The sequence below is a fragment of the Aquarana catesbeiana genome, linkage group LG11 (assembly GCF_042186555.1).
Source record: "Aquarana catesbeiana isolate 2022-GZ linkage group LG11, ASM4218655v1, whole genome shotgun sequence".
Classification (NCBI taxonomy): Eukaryota; Metazoa; Chordata; class Amphibia; order Anura; family Ranidae; genus Aquarana; species Aquarana catesbeiana.
This window is the reverse complement of record NC_133334.1, coordinates 170,152,091-170,179,441: the sequence shown is the minus strand read 5'-3', so window position 1 is coordinate 170,179,441 and position 27,351 is coordinate 170,152,091. Positions and strand designations below refer to the sequence as shown.

The 27,351-nt window shown below is 41.6% G+C and overlaps 1 protein-coding gene across 1 annotated transcript in view; it reads left to right on the top strand.

The window, feature by feature from the left end:
- Positions 1 to 14,671, top strand: part of PSKH1 (protein serine kinase H1) — a 204,225-nt gene extending 189,554 nt beyond the window's left edge. The window contains exon 3 of the mRNA XM_073605036.1: positions 1,055 to 14,671. Coding sequence (XP_073461137.1) covers positions 1,055 to 1,372 — 318 coding nt within the window. The 3' untranslated portion in view covers positions 1,373 to 14,671. The remainder of the gene's footprint in view (positions 1 to 1,054) is intronic.
- The last annotated feature ends 12,680 nt before the right edge of the window (positions 14,672 to 27,351 follow it).

The following is a 27,351-nucleotide window of genomic DNA, read 5'->3' as shown; positions in this document are numbered from 1 at the left end:
AGTCCTGCACTGCTTTAGGATGCAGTGCACATGCACGGGGGAAGTCACTAGCTGCAGAAGTAGTGAATATCAGCACTCTCACACTTTTTGGAAGACAATTGAGCAGTCATGCAGCACTGTACCCATATGAGATTTTTAGCATTTAATAGAGCATTCCTTTTACTCACCACTAAGTTTTTTATTTTTTGGTAAATAAACAAAAAAAGACAGATGAGTTTAAAAAAAAAAAAACTTTTTTAATTTCTGTTATAAAGTTTGCAAATAAGTATTTTTTCTTCACTGATGTGCGATGATGAGGCTGCACTGATAAGGGTGAACTGATGTGCTGCATTGATGGACACTGATTGGCACTAATTGGGCTGCACTGATCTGATTATCAGTGTAAATGTCCTTTGTCACAGGATAGCCTGTGGACAGTCTTTCCTTTCCTCATGCTGTGACAGAAAGGGAATGCTGGCATTTGTTTACATATAACCAGCTGTGATTGGACACAGCTGATCACATGGTAAAGGGGGACTTTAATTGGCCCTTTACCTCGATCATAGAGCGCTCCCCCTGAGTGCAAGCAAGGGTTCTGGGGGGACGTCAATTTATATCCTCCCAGAAATGGACGATCGTGCTGCAGCCGTCTTTCGGCTGTAGCACGGGAGGTGGATCCAGACAGCTGACAAAAGCCCAGGCGCCAGGACGCACTTTCTAGGTGCAATGTTGATCTGGCGCCTGGGTTTGTACAGCCCTAATATAAAGGATATTCCAGCAGCTTTCTTTTTGCTGGTGCCAAGTCACCTACAGATAGCTGCATATAATTCATGGTTAAAGGCAAAATATCCTGTGTCCTGTATTGTACTCCGATAAAGTTAAAAATCAGATTTTATTTTTGCACTGTTGACATTTATTCAGTTCTTTTTTTCAGGTACAGTGCTTGGAAAACAATATACAGTATATCAAAATATTCATAATAATTCTATGCTCTGATATAATGTTTATTTCATATTTAAGAGAAATGTTTATATTTTAGATTTTTATTGTTTTTTTATATGTTTTAAATCTGTAGCCTTGGCCAAGTGTTTCAAATCTGGCAAAGGACTTCATTGACCGTCTGCTGATGGTGGAGCCCAGTGAAAGAATGACTGCATCTCAAGCTCTTAAACACCCCTGGGTTGTAAGCATGGCTGCATCTTCATCCATGAAAAATCTGCATAGGTCTATTTCACAGAATTTGCTCAAGAGAGCTTCATCCCGATGTCAGAGCACCAAGTCTGCACAGTCTGTTCGTTCCAGTCGCTCTAACAAGTCAACTAAATCACGAAGAGTGAGAGAACGAGAACTTCGGGAACTCAATTTGCGTTACCAGCAACAATACTATGGATAACATTGTTCAAAAAAATGTTCTTATTTTTTTTTATTGTCAATGACTTTTGCCTCTTTTATGGAAATAGTGTTATTTTATTACTTCCCTTTTATGAAATAAGCATTCTTTGTTTATTAAGATGATTATATTAAATCATTTTAGGGGTTGTAAGGGGCAAGGAGGTATTTCTTCTATGCATTTTTATTATCCATCTGTTCTTGGTTGAGCCTTTTCTCCTCCTAATGCCACAGTAGTCACTGTTTGTGCATTTGTCATTGAGCAATTTTCCTTAGGGTTAAATTACACTTGCTTCGACTTCAACACACATTAAAGCACTTACCGCTTTAGGCTCCATGCACACTGAAGCTCATAAACGGCCGTTTTTGGGAGTTTGGACGTTTTTTTTAACAGCCCATAAACTCCCCTCTATGTTATCCTATGTGTCCATGCACACATGGACGTTTTTGGACATTTATCAGCAGTGGCGTTTATGGGCTGTTGTCTGAACGCCCTAAAATTACATTTAGGAGCCCTTTTGTCTGACCACAAAACACACTTAAAACATTAAACGTGCATAAACGTCGATAAACGCTCAAAAACGTGACTCACCAGCATTTTTTACGGTTTTAATCCAGTGCAAAAAAAAATATTTCTTTAAAAAAAAAAAAAAAAGGTTACTGGAAAACCACTAATATACACTATTGCACAAACGTTTAAAAACGTTGAAAGACTCACTGCAAAGCTACTGCCGTTTATATAACGTTATTTTAACGTCCAGTGTGCATGGAGCCTTAACATGTTTTTTTTATGTGTTTTTGATGCTTCGATGATAAGTCAGTGATGCTTTTTTGAAGTTTTAATGAAGCTTGGCAGATGCCATTTGTGTGTGTTGATATCTCATCCCTGCAATGCCTCCAAAACAAAGCAAAGCTAAAGATGACTGAAAGCCTCTCAAAAGCTGCAGGTGCTTCAAGCAAACTTTGTCATAGACCTCTATGGAGGCTTTGAAGCACCGCTAAGGCAACATGGGGTATGATTTTTTAAGCTAAGCAAACACAACATGTGAAAAGAACTGTAAGCTAACCATTTTTAGTGAAGGTGCTTTGATTGGAGTTCAGAGTACTTTAAAAAAGCGTGTCCAATGCCATGTTTTGAAGCAAGTGTAAATGAGCCCTAACTGAAATGTAAAAGATTTTTTTATACTACAGCCAAGAGAATTGTGTACAAAACTTGGAGGAAAAAGTACTTGGTTTTCGACCTTTTAACCCGTGTTGGTGCAGAACAACATGGGAATGCTGAAGTAAGTAGTAAGTTTGTACTGCAATAATCCAGCCCCCCTCCAATCTACAAGAGAAAAAAGTGTGTGTGTGTATATAGGTTTAGTAGTGTGTCTATGGGAATGTTTGGCCATTCTTCCAGAAGAGCATTGGTGAGGTCAGACACTGATGTTGGATGAGATTGCCTGGCTCACAGTCTCCGCTCTAATTCAACCCAAAGGTGTTCTGTTGGGTTGAGGTCAGGACTCTCTGCAGGCCAGTCGAGTTCCTCCACCCCAAAATCGCTCATCTATGTCTTTATGGATCTTGATTTGTGCACTGGTCCAAATCATTTGGTTAAGGGGGGATTATGGTGTGGGGTTGTTTTTCAGGGGTTGGGCTTGGCCCCTTAGTTCCAGTGAAGGGAACTCTTAAGGCGTCAGCATACCAAGACATTTTGGACAATTTCATGCTCACAACTTTGTGGGAACAGTTTGGGGATGGCCCTTTCCTGTTCCAACATGACTGCACACCAGTGCACAAAGCAAGGTTCATAAAGACATGGATGAGCGAGTTTGGGGTGGAGGCACTTGACTGGCCTGAACAGAGCCCTGACCTCTATCTGATAGAACATCTTTAGGATAAATTAGGGTGGAGACTCCGAGCCAGGGCTTCTCGTTCACATCAGTGCCTGACCTCACAAATGCGCTTCTTATAGCTACAAAGGGTGGGCCAACTCAATATTGAACCCTACGGACTAAAGCTGGATACACACTATCCAATTTTCTGTAGATTTTTTTCCTTCAGATTTACCAAAACCATATAATATGAGGTCAAACCTTATGAGTTCAATTTGTATGCAGTCAGGCAGGCCCTTGCACTACATGGTTTTGGTAAATCTGAAGGAAATCGGACAACAAAAGTTGTAGAGTGTGTATGGGGTCTAAGACTGGGATGCCATTAAAGTTCATGTGCATGTAAAGGCAGGCATCCCAATACTTTTGGTAATATAGTGTATATGTGTATATATGTGTATATATGTGTATGTATATGTATATGTATGTATGTATGTATATATATATATATATATATATATATATATATATACACATACACAGATTAATCCCCAGGGTTTACCACATAAACAAACTTCATCATCTGTTAATGTTATGCTAACAATTTTACATAAGCAGATTGGTGTTTTTTCCTACATACATCGCAATGTATTGTGCAAACTAACTAACTAATTTCAGCTCTTGCATTTTACCTCACTACTATTTTCAGACCAGAGCAATTTTTACATTTCCACTATGGGTCTATTACTTGCTTTGTCATTACTTAAGGTTCTTTTCAGGACAAGTTATACTTTTGGTGATATTGTCTTGCAAAAATAATTTTTTGATGGTACGTAATAGTACACAGGATCTGAGATGATCAAATTATGCAGCAACCTTCAGATGATTTGACCTTTATAGAAAAAGCTGTAAAACAGCAGCAGCATAATCCCTTCCTTTTCCAGCAAGCCTTAGCTTATTGCTAATATCCTTAGGTATGTGGATGTCTTCCCCCTCTATGCTGAGAGGAAAAAAAAAAAACTTTATTTTTGTTCTCTTTTTTTTTTTCTTTGCTAACCTTTTACATGATTTGTCTATCAAGTATTTAGCTGCTTTTAGCCATTGTAGCTTCATTTTGGCAGCTTTTCGGATTGGTTGACTCCTTGTCTGCGCCTTAGGGGACTGTACCCAGATCCCACCATGAATAAGATGCGAGACAGGCCTGTAATTGGTTGTGAGCAGGGATGTTTACCCAGGCACATAGTGTTTCATGTGATAAGTTGGCCGTATGATGCTATACAGGTCCGGGGCTGTACCACTACCACCTGGTATGACTGTGTCTCTGTAGACCCCTTTGTTGGGTATATTCACCAAAAGGGCCTTGTCTGTGTCTTCCATTTGGCTGCTGGGACCGTAAGGCACCAGAGTGAGTCAACCCTATGGTCCCATCTAGGGAGTGCAGGGTGCTGCTGCTGCTGCTGCTACCCCAGCCCCTTAGGAATTAACTATGGGGCGCTGGGTTTGCCCTTCCTTTTGAGTTCCAGTTACTGCCTAATTATACTTGGCCCTGCGGAAGTTACTGCCACCCCTAGTTTGCATTTGGCCATAGGCTGCACTGTGTTCATTTGCAAACCGTGGCAGGATTTTCAGCCGCTGCCCTAATTTAAACCTGGTGTCATTTTTTTGTCTATTGCTCTAGCACTCCTGCGCAGGTCTGGGGATGCCTCTGTCCCTGCGCAGCCTGGGTTCTACAATAAAGCACACAGTCGGCTGGCTCGATCATTCCCTGCCTCCTCCTAGCTACATGGCACCCTATTTCTTGGATGTTCTAGGCCCCCTCTGCCTACAGTGGCTGGTCACAGAAGGCATACCCGCTTTTTTTTTCTACAGCACAGGTCATGAAGGCCCTGTTGATTCTTTCCATCACTACAATGGCAGGTCATAGGCTCAGCTAATGGTTCAGGGGGAGTTTGCGGCATCTCCCCCTATGATTCTGATCCTGACCACTGCCTCCATTCCCTATCCTCGTCAGAGTTTTTCTAGTTCATTTTGACATGCCCTCATCTACCTGTCTTTCAAGAGAGGTATTTGCAGCCACTACGTCTGATTTTTTTTTGGGAAGGCTATCTGCCCTGTTAGAGGCTTCAAATCACAGACAATGTAATCTCTAAATCTGCACTTGGGACTTCTATGCTCTCTCAAGGGGAGATACAGGACTCCTCATCTTAATCTTAAGACTCTGCAAAGAAGGATGCCCAATCTCCAATCTGCTGATAAGTCTTTTAAGCTGAAGAATCTTGTTTCAGTCCTTTGGATGCAGTACGCTTGTGTCCTGCTCAGGATCACCCTATGTTGACCTAGTCAAAGCTCACCAGGCAGTGCTCTTTAAAGATGCCTCAGTTAGCCAAAACATTCCCTGTAAACTTTCTTCTGATGCCTGTCTTGTACGGTGGCTGGACCTATCCTAAGAAAATCTTTATCCCTCCTAAGTTTGTTTCTCAGCAATATCCTACTGAATAGCAGGATGGACCCTGTTGTAGATCCTGTTATGCCCCGTACACACGATCGGACATTGATCAGACATTCCGACAACAAAATCCTAGGATTTTTTCCGACGGATGTTGGCTCAAACTTGTCTTGCATACACACGGTCACACAAAGTTGTCGGAAAATCCGATCATTCTGAACGCGGTGACGTAAAACAGGCACGTTGGGACTATAAATGGGGCAGTAGCCAATAGCTTTCATCTCTTTATTCTGAGCATGCGTGGCACTTTGTGCGATTTGTCTACACACGATCGAAAATTTTATAGCCTGCTCTCAAACTTTGTGTGTCGGAAAATCCGATGGAAAATGTGTGATGGAGCCCACACACGATCGGAATTTCCGACAACAAGGTCCTATCACACATTTTCCATCGGAAAATCCGACCGTGTGTACGGAGCATAAGAGTGGAGAGGGCTTAGAACACCTGTCAGTCTTTATTGCTGTCTGTGCCCCATTAGGGAGATTCACCCTCTCGGCACATCACGGATCTTGTGGACAGATTACTGGGAGGGGCTGGGGAAGACCCGGCTGTCATGGTGCACGTTGGCACCAATGACAAAGTCAGAGGCAGATGGAGTGTCCTAAAGAACGATTTTAGGGACTTAGGAGCTAAATTGAGGAAAAGGACCTCCAAGGTAGTGTTCTCAGGAATACTACCGGTACATCGAGCCACACCAGAAAGGCAGAGGGAGATTAGGGAAGTAAACAAGTGGCTGAAGAGCTGGTGTAGTAAGGAGGGGTTTGGGTTCCTGGAGGACTGGGCCGACTTCTCAGTCGGTAACCAGTACTATAGAAGGGACGGACTGCACCTAAATGAGGAGGGTGCAGATCTGCTGGGAATGAAGATGGCCAAAAAGTTAGAGGGGTTTTTAAACTAGGCGATGGGGGGGAGGGTCCAGAGACAGTGATAGCCAGCGCGGAAGAGATTCCAGAGGGTAGTATTGGGGGCATTAGTGGTAGGTTAACCAAAGCACAAAAACACAAGGTGAGTATAGCAGCAAGTCCTAGTTGCAATCTTGAAACACCCAATACGAGGACAATATGCGACCGGTCTAAACTATGTGGCATGTTCACTAATGCCAGGAGCATGGCGGACAAGATGGGTGAACTAGAGATACTGTTGTACAAGGAGGATTTGGATTTTGTGGGAATTTCAGAGACCTGGTTCAACAGCTCTCATGATTGGCTGGCAAACATTCAAGGGTATACCCTATACCGCAAGGATAGAGAGGGTAAAAAAGGGGGAGGGGTATGCCTATATATCAAGAATAATGTACAAGTGAATGTGAGAGATGACATCACTGAGGGGGCTAGGGAGGAGGTGGAATCTTTATGGGTAGAGCTCCAAAAGAATGATTCTAAGGGGAAAATAATACTGGGAGTATGCTATAGGCCCCCTAACCTGAGGGAGGAAGTGGAGACGGATCTCCTATCACAAATTGGATTAGCAGCAAGGATGGGAAGTGTTATCATAATGGGGGATTTTAATTATCCAGACATAGACTGGGCGGAGGGAACCGTGCATTCATTTAAGGCTCGCTAGTTCCTTAATGTCTTGCAGGACAATTTTATGGGTCAGATGGTAGACGCACCAACTAGAAATAAAACATTACTGGATCTACTGATTACCAACAATACAGACCTGATCACAGATGTGGAAATACGGGGCAATTTAGGTAACAGCGATCACAGGTCAATTAGTTTCAGTATAAATCACACAAATAGGAAACATGAAGGGAACACAAAGACACTGAATTTCAAAAGAGCCAACTTCCCTAAACTACAAACCTTGCTAAAAGGCATAAATTGGGATAAAATTTTAGGAACAAAGAATACGGAGGAGAGATGGGTTTGCTTTAAGAGCATATTAAATAAGGGCATTAGCCAATGTATCCCATTGGGTACTAAATTTAAAAGAGCCAATAAACATCCTGGATGGCTTAACTCCAATGTAAAAATGCATATAAAAGCAAAGGAGAAGGCCTTCAAAAAATACAAGGTTGAGGGATCATCCTCAGCATTCAGAATTTATAAAGAATGCAATAAGAAATGTAAGGGTGCAATTAGGACAGCTAAGATAGAACATGAAAGACACATAGCGGAGGAGAGCAAAAAAAATCCCAAGAAATTCTTTAAGTATGTAAACAGTAAAAATGGGAGGACAGACCATATTGGCCCCATAAAGAATGAGGAAGGACATCTGGTTACAAAGGATGGGGAGATGGCAAAGGTATTGAATTTATTCTTCTCCTCAGTCTTCACAAGTGAATCGGGGGGCTTCAGTAACTAAAACTGCAGTGTTTATCCTCATGACACAACACAGGAAGCACCTACATGGTTAACAGAGGACGGAATTAAAATTAGACTTGAGAAACTTAACATTAATAAATCACCGGGACCAGATGGCTTGCATCCGAGGGTACTTAGGGAACTCAGTCAGGTGATTGCCAGACCGTTGTTCCTAATTTTTACAGACAGTCTATTGACTGGAATGGTACCAGCTGATTGGAGAAAAGCCAATGTAGCACCAATATTTAAAAAGGGCCCAAAAAACATCCCTGGGAATTACAGACCAGTTAGCCTAACATCAATAGTATGTAAACTCTTGGAGGGGATGATAAGGGACTATATACAAGATTTTAGTAATAAGAATGATATCATTAGCAGTAATCAGCATGGATTCATGAAGAATCGTTCTTGCCAAACCAATCTATTAACCTTTTATGAGGAGGTGAGTTGCCATCTAGATAAAGGAAGGCCCGTAGACGTGGTGTATCTGGATTTTGCAAAAGCATTTGACACAGTTCCCCATAAACGTTTACTGTACAAAATAAGGTGCGTTGGCATGGACCATAGGGTGAGTACATGGATTGAAAACTGGCTACAAGGGCGTGTTCAGAGGGTGGTGATAAATGGGGAGTACTCAGAATGGTCAGGGGTGGGTAGTGGGGTTCCCCAGGGTTCTGTGCTGGGACCAATCCTATTTAATTTGTTCATAAACGACCTGGAGGATGGGATAAACAGTTCAATCTCTGTATTTGCAGACGATACTAAGCTAAGCAGGGCAATAACTTCTCTGCAGGATGTGGAAATCTTGCAAAAAGACCTGAACAAATTAATGGGGTGGGTGACTACAAATGTGGTTCAATGTACAAAAATGTAGAAAAATGTAAAATAATGCATTTGGGTGGCAAAAATATGAATGCAATCTATACACTGGGGGGAGAACCTCTGGGGGAATCTAGGATGGAAAAGGACCTGGGGGTCCTAGTAGATGATAGGCTCAGCAATGGCATGCAATGCCAAGCTGCTGCTAATAAAGTAAACAGAATATTGGCATGCATTAAAAGGGGATCAACTCCAGAGATAAAACGATAATTCTCCCGCTCTACAAGACTCTGGTCCGGCCGCACCTGGAGTATGCTGTCCAGTTCTGGGCACCAGTCCTCAGGAGGGATGTACTGGAAATGGAGCGAGTACAAAGAAGGGCAACAAAGCTAATAAAGGGTCTGGAGGATCTTAGTTATGAGGAAAGGTTGCGAGCACTGAACTTATTCTCTCTGGAAAAGAGACGCTTGAGAGGGGATATGATTTCAATTTACAAATACTGTACTGTTGACCCCACAATAGGGATAAAACTTTTTCGCAGAAGAGAGTTTAATAAGACTCGTGGCCACTCATTACAATTAGAAGAAAAGAGGTTTAACTTTAACCTACGTAGAGGGTTCTTTACTGTAAGAGTGGCAAGGATGTGGAATTCCCTTCCACAGGCGGTGGTCTCAGCGGGGAGCATTGATAGCTTCAAGAAACTATTAGATAATCACCTGAATGACCGCAACATACAGGGATATACAATGTAATACTGACATATAATCACACACATAGGTTGGACTTGTGTCTTTTTTCAACCTCACCTACTATGAGTACTATTTGTCCTGTTTATCATTCTCTTTGAAATTGAAAGTAAAAGAAACTTACAAATTTTGGATTGACACCAGAACAGTAATAGATGGGAATTCTTCCTATGAGGACACTAGTACTGGTGACACCCCAGGATTCTTTCACTTAGGAGGGATTTCCTCTCACTTTGTGCTTTGTCTATGGGACAGGAAGTGAAGCAATAACTCTCCCTCATGCCCTGTACACACGATCGGACTTTCCGACAAAATATGTGCGATCGGAGCTTGTTGTCGGAAATTTTGACCGTGTGTGGGCTCCATCTGACTTTTTCCATCGGAATTTCCGACACACAAAGTTTGAGAGCATGCTATAAAATTTTCCAACAACAAAATCCGATCCTTTAAATTCCGATCGTGTGTAGACAAATCCAACGAACAAAGTGCCACACATGCTCAGAATAAACGAAGAGACAAAAGCTATTGGCTATTGCCCCGTTTATAGTCCCAACGTACGTGTTTTACGTCACCGCGTTCAGAACGATCGGATTTTTCGACAACTTTGTGCGACCGTGTGTATGCAAGACAAGTTTGAGCCAACATCCGTTGGAAAAAATCGATGTATTTTGTTGTCGGAATGTCAGATCAATGTCCGATCATGTGTACAGGGCATTACTCTTTCCAAAATGAAAAAAAAAATGTTATCTACATTTTAACAAAGCCTTTACCGTCCCCATTGACGATGTCTTTGAGTTCAAGGACAAGTGCCTAGAAGCCGTTCCTAAGGCTGTGTTTTTTGTTGCAGGTCTTACCGTGCAACCTTTCATCCCACTGTTTCTGTCTATCAGACCTTCAATGTCTGATCCAAGGACATGCCTTAAGACCCTGGATCCATTCTTACAGATCCATCTATTCTCCATCAGTTTGGACTCTGCCTATTGACTTACACTGCTACGTGGACAGGTTAGCAGACATTATTCACCAAATTTGCAGAATGAGCCTCCTTTTTTGTGTATTTGCAAAGAATCCTTTGGTTCAAGCGTTGGTCTGTGGACCTTCCTTTCCAGGACAAACCTTCTTTAGTGACTTCTTGTACACTTACATCTAGGAAATCATTGGTGTAAGTGTACACCCTTACCACAGAAAGCCTGCCAAGTCTGGGAACAAGCATGTATCACACTGAGTTCTGCCACTTGGGGTGGGGTGGTGCTTGTCAGCATTCATAGACATCTTGGCAAAGGACATTTCGGACATCTGGGTGCAGAATGGCGTCTATCAGGATTATAAGATAGTTATGTTTTTTTTTGGATATCAAGGATGTCTACTAACAGTACTCATCTCCATCTCCCCCCTTGCCACTCCCCCTTCCCGCATCAACGTCATTGTGTTTTTCTGTTGGCACGCAACATTTTCCGAGAAGTCAACTTTTTGCACCTGTAAGGCTTACTTTGGGTGGAAGCAAACAAGAATTTCCACTCCAGGAAGTACTGTGTGGGATGAATCTTCTCTTTCCCCATTCTGTTCTGGATAAGCATTTGACCTTAAGTACCATCAAAGGTCAAAATCCAGTCCTAGCCACTTTTTTCCAGAAACTGCTTGCATCTTGCGTTTGTTCCTTTGTTTAGTTTGTCACTCCCATTGTTTGCCCTGTATGCTTCACAGTGTCTCCACAGGACCTCTAGTTGGCTGTATTGATTTTTTTGGAACCTTCCTACAAACAAACCAGGATCATCCCATTGTCTTTCCTCAATTAGAAGTTTGCTTTTCTTGTGACTGTCACCTCTGCAAGACATGTCTCATAGTTGGAGAACGTATCATGTAAGGAACCCTTCCTAGTGTTACACAGGAATAAGTTTGTCTTGCAGCCTAAGGTCTCATTTCTTCCCAAAGTGGTTACATCCTTCCATTTTAACCAGGACATCACGCTTCCCTCATGACCTGCTCCAAAATATTCCAAAGCAATTTCTTCCCACTGTCTGGATGTGGTTCACGCAAGCAAGTTTACCTCTCAGCTATGGCTTTTTTTTACACAATTAGATTCTCTTTGTCGTTTTTAGGATCCCCATGCCAGGTGGAGTGGACAGGTCAACATCCAAGACACACTCTACCAGATCTGTCAGTACATCATGGGCTTTTCAGCATCGGGCATGTTTCCCAGATTTTCAAGACTGCTACTTGATCATCTGTTCCCAAGTTTAAGTTTTACCAGGTGGTTGTTCAGACCATTTCCGATGCCAGTTTCGAGCATAAGGTACTGTCTGAGTCTTGAAACCCATTGGTTTTTGTGAGCCCATTAGCATTTGTTGCTGTGTTTTCCACACCTCAGTTGCATTGCTTTTGAACATCACAATACTCTAAAATTTAGACTGTGTGTCCTGTAATGTACAATTAAGAAAATAGGATTTTTTTACTTACTTGTAAAATCCTTTTCTTGGACTACATTAGAGAACACAGGGCCCTCCCCACTGTTATGACCAAGCTTTATGGATTTTTACTGAACTGAGGCTTGCTGGACATTTTCCTTATGGCTTTATTTGCCAGTGTCCAGTCAATTGAAGGTAGATGAATAATCCAGTCTTCTAATGCCGCGTACACACGGTCGGAATTTCCGACAACAAATTTTCGATGTAAGCTTGTTGTGGGAAATTCCGACCGTGTGTAGACTCCATCGGACATTTGCTGTCGGAATTTCCGACAACAAAAATTTGAGAGCTGGATCTCAAATTTTCCGACAACAAAATCCGTTGTCGGAAATTCCGAACGTGTGTACACAATTCCGACACACAAAATTCCACGAATGCTCAGAATCAAGCAGAAGAGCCGCACTACTGGCTATTGAATTTCATTTTTCTCGATTTGTCGTACGTGTTGTACGTCACCGCGTTCTTGATTTTTGGAATTTCTGACAACATTTGTGTGACCGTGTGTATGCAAGACAAATTTGAGCCAACATCTGTCGGAAATAAATCTAGTTTTGTTGTCTGAATGTCCGATCGTGTGTACGCGGCATAAGACTAAGATCCTGTATCCTGTAATGTACTCCAAGAAAATTGTTACAGGTAAATACTATTTATTTTCTATGTAATGTATAGAAAAAAAGTCAAAACTTACAAAAAAGTAAAAGTAGGCATTTTCTACTTTAGCATTCCTTTAAAAACAACTATTTTACTGTTGTAAATTTGCTAAACATTTCTGTTTATAATGACACTAACATTTTTATTCTGGTACAAAGCTTTACAGAGATATTTACAAATGACTTATAGGATGTTTTGTTTTTCAATTTTGCACATTTTTGAAAATGTGACATGAAAAGGAATTATGAACAAAGCATATAAACAATTTAAATAAATATTAATAACTAACAAAATAGGAATACAAATTCAGTTGAAACATAATAACTAAAGGAAGAAGGAGGTTAATTAGGGCTTATTAGCATTAACAGTTGGTTAAATCTGAACTTTTTTCATTAAAAACTGCAGATCAAAGGTCACCACTTTGATCTGCATGTAAATGAAAATAGTATATACGATGTAACAATAATATTTTTACATTGTATATCCCAAGTAAGCTTAAAAACACATTTTCAAAGCTTTATTTTACACAACAGTTCCTCCATGCTACAAAGCAAGTCCAGGCTGTAATTTTGACAATTGGGATTTTCTTGGCCTTAGCAGCAGTGGCGGAATTCAGTAGTCCTCAACTGGTTAAAACTCAAATGTGCACATTGAGCTTTTTTATTCCACTATATGTAAATCGCACTTATTTGATATCCTTTTATTCAGAATAGTTTGTTGGTTATATTTTAAAGTAAAAATCTAGAGCTGCCCTAAGTACATTGAAGCTGCATTGATAAAATGTATTAAAAATTTTTTTTTTATATATCTTTCACCTTTTCTACCAGGTAAAACAAATCTGCTTTCAAATTTGGGCCCTGTGTTTCTAAGAAAAATTATCATTATCAATCATCATCAGTTTCATTTAATAGGGTAGCCTACTAAAGCTGAAAGGTGTAGAACCGAGACATATTGAGAAGGGAGGCCTATTGTCTTCCTATTCTGTAAGGAATAACCAAAGAAATATTGTACACACAAAAATCAAGTCGGAGAGGTATGCTTGTATAATACTTTTCCTTGACAAGCACTAAACCTATTGACATGATGCAACTGTTGGGAGGTTGGGACAGAGAACTGTTGTCCTAAGAATGACCTTGCCTAAACATGCATCCAACAAGTGTGTATGTTTATGCCCGTGCACACATCAGAGATTCCAAACTTAAAGTGCTCCCTAAACTCATAAAGTAAATATTTTGTGTGTTATAGATAACATCTGGAAAGCACTATAAAAATGAATTCTTTTGAAAATTAGCTGTGCACTTTCTGGTGTGTAAGTTTCCCGCAGCACACCTGTGCCTACACTACAGCCTTAACGCTGTATATTTTTAGTGTGATCCTTTGACAGTTTCACCAGATTTACAGTGAAATGTGGTATTTCCATTTCTGGTTATTCCATTTCTATTTTTTTTTTTGGTCAAAACTTCTATAGTTCAGTAACTCTTCAGGAGTGCATTCCCACCTGCGAATGCATCCACACTCCGATAAGATAGGAGAACCCCAGTGGGGGTTCCCAGGATTAGTTGCAGGAGGTAGCCCCATTGAAACCAATCGGAGGTCGCAGGCTCCCGCAGCCAATCGCAGTTACTCATGCCATTGCCAGTGATTATACCTGGATACAAACTGACTGCTTCCAGGGCCAGTCACTCGCATAAGAGATTACATGCATGTGGCCGTGATTAGCTCCAGGGGCCTGCAGCCTCCCATTGCTTTCAAAGGGGTTGTCTCTGGCAGCTAATCGTGGGAACCTCCACTGGGTTTATCACCTCTAATCTTAATGCAGGTGCATTCGTAGGGGTGAATGAACCCCAGCTTGGAGAAAAAGTAAAGGTTGGCTGGATCAGGCAACGATCATCAATTCTATGGATATTAACAAAAATGCTACTGTGTGTGTTTTTCTTTTGTGTAACTGTCTGATTTATCTTAAAATGTGAAAATACAAAACTATGAATCATGACTTTTTTTGTTTTACATAGTTTTAGAAATGTTACCCGTTAAACTGTAAATATATTTGAATGTGACATAATCATATTTTAATAAACAGAAAATGGTCTTTATGCCAACGTCTATATTACTAGTTTTAACCACTTCCTTACTGGGCACTTAAACCCCCCTCCTGCCCAGACCAATTTTCAGCTATCAGAGCTGTCACACTTTGAATGACAATTTTTTGTCTTTTTTTCATACAAATAGAGCTTTCTTTTGGTGGTATTTGATCACCTCTGGGTTTTTTATTTTTTGCGCTATAAATGAAAAAAAACAAATTTTTCTTAGTTAGTGATAAAATTTTGCAAATTATTAATTTTTCGTCAGAAATTTTGGCCACAATTTATACTGCTACATATCTTTGGTAAAAATAACCCAAATTAGTGGATATTATTTGGTCTGTGTGAAAGTTAGAGAGTCTACAAGCTGTGGTGCAAATCATAAAAAATGAATCACACCTGATGTACTGACGATCTCATTTCTTGCGACCCGAACAAGCCAGGAAAGTACAAATACCCCCCAAATGACCCCTTTTTTGAAAGTAGACATTCCAAGGTATTTAGTAAGATGCATGGTGAGGTTTTTGATGTTGTCATTTTTTTCCCACAATTCTTTGCAAAATGAAGATTTTTTTCTTTTCCACAAAATTGTCATTGTAATAGGTTATTTCTCTCACATGGCATGTGTATACCACAAATGACGCCCCAAAATACATTCTGCTACTCCTGAGTATGGTGATACCAAATGTGTGAGACTTTTACACAGCCTGGCCACATACAGAGGCCCAATATTGAAATAGCACCATCAGGCGTTCTAGGAGCATAAATTACACATCTCATTTCTCAACCACCTATTACACTTTTGAAGGCCCTGGAGCACCAGGATAATGGAAACGCCCACAAAGTGACCCCATTTTGGAAAGCTAACACCCCAACGTATAATCTATGAGGCATAATGAGTCTTTTGAACGGTTCATTTTTTTCCCAGAAGTTTTTGGAAAATGTGGAAAAAAAAAAAATGAAAACGCATTTTTTTTTTCTACGCAAAGTTGTGCATTTATAAGATATTTCCAACACATAGCATGTACATACCACAAATGATGCCCCAAAATACATTCTGCTACTCCTCCTGAGTATGGCGATACCAAATGTGTGAGACCTTTACACAGCCTGGCCACATACAGAGGCCCAATATTGAAATAGCACCATCAGGCGTCCTAGGAGCATAAATTACACATCTCATTTCTCAACCACCTATTACACTTTTGAAGGCTCTGGAGCACCAGGATAATGGAAATGCCCACAAAGTGACCCCATTTTGGAAAGCTAACACCCCTACGTATAATCTATGAGGCATGATGAGTCTTTTGAACGGTTCATTTTTTTCCAGAAGTTTTTGGAAAATGTGGGGAAAAAAATAAAAACGCTTTTTTTTTACGCAAAGTTGTGCATTTATAAGATATTTCCAACACATAGCATGTACATAGCAAAAATGACACCCCAAAATACATTCTGCTATTCCTCCTGAGTATGGCGATACCACATGTGTGAGACTTTTACACAGCCTGGCTACATACAGAGGCCCAACATGCAAGGAACACCATAAGGTGTTCTAGGGACACATAGCATTCACATACCAAGAATTACACCCCAAAATACATTATGCTGAGCAAAGAGTAAACAAAAGATTACCTGTGGTTGTAGTAGCGCAGTTGTACACAGGAGGATAGCACTGGTCCAGGCAGGGACTTGGTCAGCAAAAGCGAACGCAATTTTCCAGGCAACAGGCAGGAATACTGTCCATAGTCAGTACAGGCAGCAGGCAGGGATACTGTCCATATACAGTCCAGGGTCAGTGCAGGCAGAGATTGTCAACAGTGCCAATATATCAGTCCTGGTAGCAGGCAGGTCCATGTGGTGTGGTCAGTTCATGCGACAGGCAGAGGCATGATGGCATAGGTCCTACAGGCAGCAGGCAGAAGTAGGGCCTTGTTCAGGACAGAATGGGGACAGGGGTAGAGGCTTCTCCCACCCAAATCTCTTTGAAGCCTCCGAGTCTCCAGACCCTAATCTAGGAATGAGAAAACAAATGAAATTGTTTTCTTCATCCAGAAAAACAATTCTGGAGCCCCTCACATATGTGAGAACCCTGTGTTCTGAATCCCACTGGCAGGGTACAAGATCAGTCCAAGAGGCAGGCAAGAGGCATGGTCAAACAGTCCAGGGTCAGTTCCAGATCAGGCAGAGGTATGTACAGAATCAGTAGGCAGAAGCGTGGTCGAATAACAGTCCAGGGTCAGTTCCAGATCAGGCAGAGATATAAACAGAATCGGTAGGCAGAAGCTTGGTCGAATAACAAGCCAGGGTCAGTTACAGAGCAAGCAGAGGCATAAGGGGTGTGAAGGTAAATGGCAGGAAGTGAGGGTTATGTTTACCATACTTCACTAATAATTTAGTGAAGTATGGTAACGGCGGAAACAGTCAGCTATGCAGAAGCCTGGTTGGGAAGGACATTGGGGACAATGATAAGTGGTGTCTCTTCTCACTCCTCGTTTGGAGCACACCCGGCATTTTTTCTGACGTTTTTGGCCTGTTGGTCTGGGAGGGATTTTATCGGGAAAGTGGCATTCAGAGAGTCTGCTAATCACATCGGATCTAATGTTTTCTGGTGGGCCGTTCGGGTATATAAGGGCAGTGGTGATTTCCTCCTGGTAGCCAAGGAAGATTTGGGGTTTTTCAGTGGAGTTGCGATAGATTACATAGGTGTTGTATATGGCCAAATTAAACAAATAAATTGATACTATTTTATACCACTGGTATGTTCTTCTAGTGGAAAGGTAGGGTTCGAGCATCTGGTCATTGAAGTCAACACCCCCATGAACATGTTGTATTCGTGGATACATGTTGGCTTTTGGATTGGGCCATTCCTCCTGGTGATCTCAACAAATGTATTGTTGTGGATCGAAGAAAGCATGTAGACGTCCCTTCTGTCCCTCCACTTCACAGCCAGAATTTCCTCATTCCATAAGCTCGCCGCCTTCCCTCTTCTTAACTTCATGTTGACGAGGCTTTGAGGAAAGCCCTTCCGGGTTGTCCTTACGGTGCTGCATGCTGGAGTGTTCTTTCTGTGAAGGTTTCGGAACAGGGGCAAACTAGAATAAAAATTGTCCACATACAAATGGTAGCCTTTCTCCAGGAGTGGGTTTATGATTTTCCAAACGACTTTCCCGCTTGATCCAATGTATTCTGGGCAATTAGGAGGATGTAGCTGGGTGTCCTTCCCTTTGTATACCATGAATGCATAGGTATACCCTGTAGCTCGATCGCACAATTTGTACATCTTCACCCCATAGCAGGCCCTTTTGGTGGGAATAAATTGTTTTAAGCCCAGCCTGCCAGAAAATTTGATAAGGGACTCATCCACACATATGTGTTGGTCTGGGGTAAACAACTGGGGGAAGATTTCAGAAAAATAATTTATTAGCGGCCAAATTTTATAAAGCTTGTCAAAATTTGGGTGATTTCGGGGAGGGCACTGGGTATTGTCGTTATAGTGTAGGAATCTCATAATCATGAGATATCTGGTCCTGGGCATTACTGAGGAAAAAATGGACATGTGGTAGATGGGGAGGGTAGACCAATATGAACGTAATTCATTTTTTCTGTTTAGTTCCATACAGAATGTGAGGCCCAAAAAATTTTTAAACTCCTCCACTGTTAGGGCTCTCCACTCGTATGGACGGGCATAAGAGGACGTTGGGTTACTTGCTATAAATTGTTGTGCATACAGGTTGCACTGGGCCACAATCGATGCAAGCATGTCCTCAGTAAAAATTAAATGGAAAAAGTCTATTGGGGAAAAATTTTCTGGGTCCACCTGGACTCCTGGCTGGGCAGTGAAAGGGGGAACGTTAACTTCTCCTGAATTAGGAGGCAGCCACAAGGGGTTCTGAAGGGAATAGGAAAGGCTGGCATCAGACCCTACCCTTTGGGACTGAGGTGACACCCCACTGGTACGTGGCCTTTGCCGAGGTACTGCGGTGCTGGTGGATGGCACTGCGGTGCTGGTGGATGGCCCTGCCTCCTCACCAGTATGCCTTTGTCTGGTGGGCGGATTCTCATCCTCCAACTCTGAGGCTGTCAGTGTACCACTGGTTAGGACAGGCTCGTAGTCCACGTCAGACTCAGAATCTGAAAGTGAGGAATCCGAAGCGGAGAGCTCCTCGTTGCTCTCGTCGCCCACAAGAATATTGATATAAAATAGACGGTGCAGCGCTGGATATATGACACAAAAATTGTGAGCAGTGATAAATCAATCAAAACTAACCCCTGCCTCGTTAAAATATTTAAACCATTCGGCTAATTCATTGTCTTCCTTCTGGGGATTAACCTCCCATCTTAAGCTCCTAGGGACCATATTTTCTTTTACATATTCCTCCAAATATGCAATGTCCCATCTAATATGCACCTCAGTGATGGTAAGATTTTTTAATCTAAGATAACATCCTGCTAGATCATCCTAAGGGTCATCTCTACCATCAAAAACTCCCATGGTGTCAGTGACTACCTGGGATCTGTACTCAAACATATCCATTATGGAAACACCATTTGCTAAAACTAAATATAAAAAAATATACACAAAATAAAGAGAAAAGAATTGCGCTACGTGCATAAACAAAAAATTGTATGAAAAAACGTGCAGAAAGTCCTGCTGCTGAACACTATAACCCCAATATAAGGGCTCAGAATATAGATATAAAATAGATGGTGCAGCGCTGGATATATGACACAAAAATTGTGAACAGTGATAAATCAATGAGTCAAACAACCTACAACGGTGAATAACATCCAATAACATATAAGATCGGCTAATATATAGTAAATCAATTAGGTGCTCATGAAATATTGCAAGGACATAGTAAAATGTAATAAAAAATTATTCATATAGTGAAAAAATAGTTCATATGGTGAAAGTGAAGGTGAAAAATAAAGTCCAAGATTAATGGTATTCCATGCAGGACCCAGGATCAGTATTCCACCGTTGGTGCTGCCCACCAGCTGGTAATAAAGTAATGGAGGCTTACCGGAAAGCCTGCGACCACCCTTATTCTGGGGGGTCAGAACAGGCTTAGTAGAGATATATGGATCACAAGGGATGTCCTGCAGGAGACACTGCTGAAAATCTGCCAACCTCCTTCATGGACAGCTACTCAGCGACAACTTGGAGTACTTCACAGGATGTAGTCCCAGGATCACTTCATATAAAGCAATGAATATATGCTTCCACAGATCAGACGAAGGTGAGCCATAAATGCCAAAAGAAAAAAAGACTCCACTAGTGCAGAGAATCTCTGGCTGGTTTACTAAAGTTTAAAACATTACACATAAAGCAGGTATAGAACAAGAAAAAAACTCCACTGCCGTTTAAAATGAAATTGCGCATGCGCGATGCGTGTTAACGTTGTGACCCTACGGCCGCAAGAATATTGTACGCCTCCTCAGCTGAATATAATCTTCTAGCCATTGTTGGTGATGACAGAAGGCACTGATGACAAGTGACACTGATGATAGCTGGCACTCTTATGTGGCACTGATGACACGTGACACTGATACGTGGCACTGGTGACACTGATAACAGATGGCACGTGGCACTGACAGGTGGCACTGATGACAGATGGTACTGACAGGTTGGACTGACAGATGGCACTGACAGGTGGAACTGATGACAGATGCCACTGACAGGTGGCACTGATGGCAGATGGGACTGGCAGATGGAACTGGCAGATGGAACTGGCAATATACTGTTGGCACTGTGTATGTTTTTTTTTGCACTCACAAGCCCACAATTCACAATCCAGAAGCACAGGTCGCTCTTACATAGTTACATAGTTACATAATCACATAGTAGGTGAGGTTGAAAAAAGACACAAGTCCATCAAGTCCAACCTATGTGTGTGATTATGTGTCAGTATTACATTGTATATCCCTGTATGTTGCGGTCATTCAGGTGCTTATCTAATAGTTTCTTGAAGCTATCAATGCTCCCCACTGAGACCACCGCCTGTGGAAGGGAATTCCACATCCTTGCCGCTCTTACAGTAAAGAACCCTCTACGTAGTTTAAGGTTAAACCTCTTTTCTTCTAATTTTAATGAGTGGCCACGAGTCTTGTTAAACTCTCTTTTGCGAAAAAGTTTTAACCCTATTGTGGGGTTTACCAGTCCGGTATTTGTAAATTGAAATCATATCCCCTCTCAAGCGTCTCTTCTCCAGAGAGAATAAGTTCAGTGCTTGCAACCTTTCCTCATAACTAAGATCCTCCAGACCCTTTATTAGCTTTGTTGCCCTTCTTTGTACTCGCTCCATTTCCAGTACATCCTTCCTGAGGACTGGTGCCCAGAACTGGACCGCATACTCTAGGTGCGGCCGGACCAGAGTCTTGTAGAGTGGGAGAATTATCGTTTTATCTCTGGAGTTGATCCCCCTTTTAATGCATGCCAATATTCTGTTTGCTTTGTTAGCAGCAGCTTGGCATTGCTCACCCTCCTCACACGCGGTCTCTGTGTGAGGAGGGAGAGCCGGCAATGAGAGATGATCTCATATGTTTACATTTGAGATCATCTCCCATTGGAAGCTGCGGTCGCGCTGTAAACGGCCACTGTGATTGGCCATTTATGGCGATCTGTGACTAGCTGTGTCCAAGTGACACGGCCAGCACAGAATTTCCCTGATGCGCACCCGCGGCAGCGCGCATCGCGGAAGTAAACAGGAGGACGTCCAGGGACGGCCTCCCGGCAATTGGCGTCCGCGCTGCAGCCATCTTTCGGTTATAGCGTGGGCGCGAAGTGGTTAAGTTGTTGAATACGCAAGGCAGAACATAATCAATACACACACACATTGTGTGTTTTTAAAATAATACTTCTTAGAATCTTGTACTGATACAAAATAGATAAAAATAGATGACATAAGATCACATAGGTCATAATAATATCCAAAGGTTTGAAAACGTGACATTTTCATTTTAAATATACAATTCTGATAAGCCCCCTGTGAGAGAACACTCTTTTAAAAAAGAACAAACATGTTATCTCCTCTGTGAAAGGGGTTTGCACAGAGTGTCCCTGATCCTCCTCTTCTGGGGTCCCCCAGTGGCGCTTCTTGCTCCTCCCCGTATCGAGTGCCTCTGCAGAGAAGCGCTTTCCCTGGAGGCACTCATGCGGGCGCGCTCCCGTGTCCTGCTACTGCGTCCATTGACACAGACAGCAGGACTCGACCCCGCCCCCGGCTCTCGCGTCTTTGAATTTGATTGAAAGCAGTGGGAGCCAATGATTCCTGCTACTATCAATCTATCCAATGAGGACCCGAGAGACCGGCTGGAGCTTCTGTGCTTGTTCCCGTCGCTGGAAAGACCAGGCTCAGGTAAGTTAATAAGTAAAAGGGGGGCTCTGGGGGAGTGCTACAGCACAGGAGGTTTTTCTCCTTATTGCATAGAATGCATTAAGGTGAAAAACATTGAGGATTTACAACCCCTTTAATACTTACTTCTCCTTCACATGGCAAATCTAAACTTAGCATTTCTCAACAGCTTAAAGCAGTTGTATCCCCTTTTTTTACATTATTACCTACAGGTAAGCCTGTAATAAGGCTTACCTGTAGTTAAAATGAATATCTCCTAAACCGTATTCAGCTTGCATGCAGCCACTGATGTCAGCGGCTCATGCGCTCTGATGGTCCAGCAAATGCTGCGGGAAAATCAGAGCTCCTTGCCGGAAAAGAGGACTCCCGCACGGCTTCGGCCACTCACAGTGCCGGAGCCGTGAACCCAGAAGAAACACTGGGGGAACATGTCAGCTCCCTCAGCGGCGACTGGGAGACGATGCAAGGGCCTCGTTCTAATGTAAGTATTTCATAATGAGCTAGTATACGGTGCATACTAGCTCATTATGCGTTTGCCTTGCAGGTTTTTTTACAGGCATACAACCGCTTTAAGTATTTCCATCATCTGACACACTTCCTGGAGTTGGATGCCTGGTACCTCGCTGTACACAGCGGTTCCTCCCTACTTTACTACTGCATCTCATATAGATGTGAGGGCTGGTGCATTGAACCAATGTTCAGGGGACTGAAGCATCCACCACACCTACAAGTGTCAGACACTGAAAATTCTGACAGAGGCAGTAGCACCTCAAGAGAGCAAAATTCAGACTCTTGGCCTGCTGGTGTTAACGGTTCTTTTGTAGGGGACTTTTTTTTTTCTTTCAAATGACAGAATTGTTTTAAGCGATTGATCTTTGAAATCGTATGAATAAAATGTGCCAATGATCAAATATTTATTGTATATATGTATACTCCTTGACTGTATATCATTTTAAAGTATCTATTGTAACATCAGAAGAGAGTAAATGGAATTCTGTACAAAATCAAAATGTATATAGAAGGCAACTTAGGTACAGCTTTGGAAATTGTGGCTAATGCCATTAAATAAATATTATGCCTGACCACAAGAGGGATTTGTGTTTAATGTTAGGGCATACAGTATGATTTAGCAACGTCAGTATTTAAAAAGAAGCCTATTAGATTGAAAGATTCAGGACACATACAGTATGTTCATGAGTAAATTATTTAAAGTTTATGTTGGATCCAAGTAGGATCTGGCTGCAAATAAATATGTGTAACAGAAAAATATTATATTATAGTAGTATTTTTTATTCAGGGTAGCAAATGGGCATACTCCCATTAGTGATTGTTTTTTGGCATGATTTATAACATGCATTACTGCCCAGTCAGACACTATTTTAGTTGGACACATTATATTTGGCCAAGTGTGCTTTCTCATTAGAATCAATTATTATGAGAAAACACACATACCCGCATACTTTTTTGTTTATTTTACTGTTAGTTTGTGTTTAACATATGACAGTGGAATACAATGAAACAATAAGTAAAACGCAAAAAAAGGACTTTTCAGTATGCTATTTTTTTACATGTCGTCTAAAAAACTAAAATACATCATTTTAAGTGTATGTCCATGTTTGCGGTCCCATTTGAGAAAATCCCCATTTTATTTATTTATTTATTTTTTTCCATAAAAGATTTTATTCAAAGTAAAAGGGTATACATGCGATTTGAGAACAAGATTACACGTCAGTAATACATATGTGCATTAAAGAAGTACCATTAAAAAGATACAACCATACTGAGTAGATGTAAGGGTCTTGTCCAGGGATACAGTAAAGGCATTCAAGAGATTAACACAAAATTAGCGTCTGAGGGCAAAGGATCTTACTTTCATTTTTTCACCTCCCCCCTCATCCCCACCCCGGCCATAGCAGGGGTAGGTAGAGCATTCTGCTTATTTTCCTGGACGAATGCAAAAATGTGATTTGACGTAATAAAACCTACGAGGTACTAAGGAAAAATGTGCGTAATCATGGTACCCAACAGTCAGATTTCCCAGTTCCATGAAAGAGTCAAAGGTACACCAATGGTACCATGTAAGTAGGCATTAAAGAAAGGGTATACTTGAAGTAAAGAAGAGAGATAGGTAAGAAAAGTAGTGGAGGGGGGGTGGTATGTGGGGGTGAGACGACAGGAAAGATTGGGAGGGAATGGACCAGAAGAAGGAGAAAATTAAGGAGGAGAGGGCGGAATGACAGACCCCGGAGTAAGATGTACAAGTGCGCCCCCACCCCTCACCCACCCGCCGTGGGCTGCTTGTAGCTCGACATATATGTCATAAAGTGCCCCTAATGGGCGTATTGCCGATAACTATCTGTGGTTATGAAATGGATCCAGCAAGCCCATGTGATTGGAAATTTGTGTATTCTATCTTGCGAGATATGGATCAGCTCCTTCATATCCCTTATCTTGGAGATTCTTGCAAACCCCTCCCCAATCGTCGGGGTGCAAGTGGAGCGCCAATGTTTGGGGATGCAGAGCCTGGCTGCATTTACCATGTGCATGGCCAAAGATTTGTGGTAGATTTTCCTGGGAAGAGAAGTGGGATGTAAAAGGAATTGGGCCGGGGTATAGTCAAGGGAGAGTGTGGTGATGTGAGCAATGATTGGAGTTTTTCGCAGTCCCACCACACGTGTAGCAGAGTGCCCACCTCCTTCTCACATCGCCAACAGGTATCAGAAATGTCAGCAGAGAATTTATGGAGATGGGAGGGGGTCCTGTACCATCTAGTGATTAACTTATAGCCGTTTTCTTAAATGGCCACATTCAATGAACCCTTGTTTGCGTAGTCATGGATTTTGTTCCAGTCATCATTTGTGAGTTGTTTTTGTAGCTCTCTCTTCCATGACACTTGTGATGGGTTAAGAGATTGAGCCAGTGTCTCCGAAAGGAGTGAATAAATGAGAGAGATCAGGTGTCTTTGTGGGTATTTGTGATAACAGAGGGCCTCAAATGGAGTCAGAAGGTCTCGTCCAGCAAGTCTGGTGGGCCTGGGTTTCTAGAAAATGTCGGATTTGCCTGTAAGTCCAGAATGAAAACGAATCCGAGTTAGTCATTGTTCTGAGTTTATCTAAGGGAATAGGTTTACTATCACAGTAAAACTGAAGGGCTAATACATTTTCAAAAGACCAGTCATTGCAAAGAAAATGATTAAACTCCCCTGGGTGGAAGGCAGGGTTCCGTCTTGACGTGGTTAACGGGCCCGGTAAAGAGGTGAGTACATCATCTCGAGAAGCCTTATTAAATGCTAGAAGAGAGGGGTGAATGAGGGGATGATTAGCTAGGTCTTGCGGACAACTTTTGGGAGGCAACCAAGGTAAAAGATGTAAGGGTCGAGAAGAAAAAGCATTTTCAAGGGATACCCATGCCTTTTTATAGGCATGGATATTCCAGTCTGCGATCCTTGTGAGGTGGCATGCAGTATAATATTTATGCAAGTCCAGCAGTCCGATACCCCCTCTCTGTTTAGGTAATGTGAGACAGGAAAATTTGATGCGGGGAGGGGAGTCTCTCCAGAGAAGAGAAGGGCATGCTTTCCGATAAATGGAGAAAAAAAACAGTTGGTAAGGATATTGGGACAGCCTGTATGAGATATAGTAATCGTGGTAGAATAATCAATTTGATCAGGGCTGAACGACCGAACCAGGATACATTCAGGCCTGCCCAATCCCTGAGGCAACTTTGGACTTTAAGGAAGGCCGCGTGATGGTTCAACGAGTAGAGCTCTGATAAATTCGTGGGGATCTTAATCCCAAGATAGGTGATTGCGTGTTTCTCCCAGCGAAAAGGGAATGACTCCTGGCAGTGGGATACCTCCTGGGCAGGAAGAGTGACATTAAGAGCGTAAGATTTTGTGTGATTCATTTTGAGCATTTTATTTTATTTTTTTATGTGTTCCTATTCACACGCCATACCTAGAAAAAAATGTGAAAAAAATACTTATCATCTTTTTAACTGTTTGGAGCAGGATTATACATAGGGCATTATAGGCATCTTCTGTTCCTTTTGAAGACATGGCAATATACAGATAGGGGACAAAAGTGATTAACATTTAAAAAAAAATGCATTACCATACAACGAATCAGCCTGGAGATCTATAACCCTTTGTTAGTATATCTACATAAATAGCGCTAAACCCAAATAACATATATATATATATATATAAATGTGTATAATAATATATGATGCAACATAAATGCAAATAAATGTAAATGTGTATAATAGTCCACATGGAAACAGAATTAATTAAATATAATCTTCAGTGATGAAAGACGTGAATTCAATTATCTCCACAATTGCACACAGAGGTGGCGGTGACTACTATCTTCCTTATCACCAGTTTTTACCAGAGTGTGTCACGGATTGTGGAGATAATTGAATTCACATTTTTCATCACTGAAGATTATATTTAATGAATTCTGTTTGCATGTGGACTATTATACACATTTAAATGTATTTGCATTCATGTTGCATCATATATTATTATACACAACTATATACGTTATTTGGGTTTAGAGCACTATTATTTATGTACACCCTGTTCCAAATTATTATGCAAATTCTATTTCAGTGTCACAAAGTTTAAATATTTTGTTTTTCAGTTTAACTCATGGATGGCATTGTGTCTCAGGGCTCTTTTGATCACTGAAAACAATCTCGGACACCTGTGATAATTAGATTGCCAGGTGAGCCCAATTAAAGGAAAAACTACTAAAGGAGGGTGTTCCACATTATTAAGCAGAGCACCATTTTCTAGCAATATGGGGAAGAAAAAGGATCTCTCTGCTGCCGAAAAGAGTGAAATAGTTCAATGCCTCGGATGAGGTATGAAAACATTAGATATTTCACGAAAACTTAAGCGTGATCATCGCACTATTAAGAGATTTGTGGCTGATTCAGAGCACAGACGGGTTTCGTGCAGATAAAGGCACATTAAGGAAGATTTCTGCCAGATCCATGCATCTGATCAAGAGAGCAGCTGCTGACACACCATTACATAGCAGCAAACAGATATTTGAAGCTGCTGGTGCCTCTGGAGTCCCACGGACATCAAGGTGTAGAGTCCTCCAGAGTCTTGCAACTGTGCATAAACCTTCCATTCAGTCACCACTAACCAATGCTCACAAGCAGAAATGGCTTCATTGGGCAGAAAAATACACAACGACTAATTTTCAAACAGTCCTGCTCACTGATGG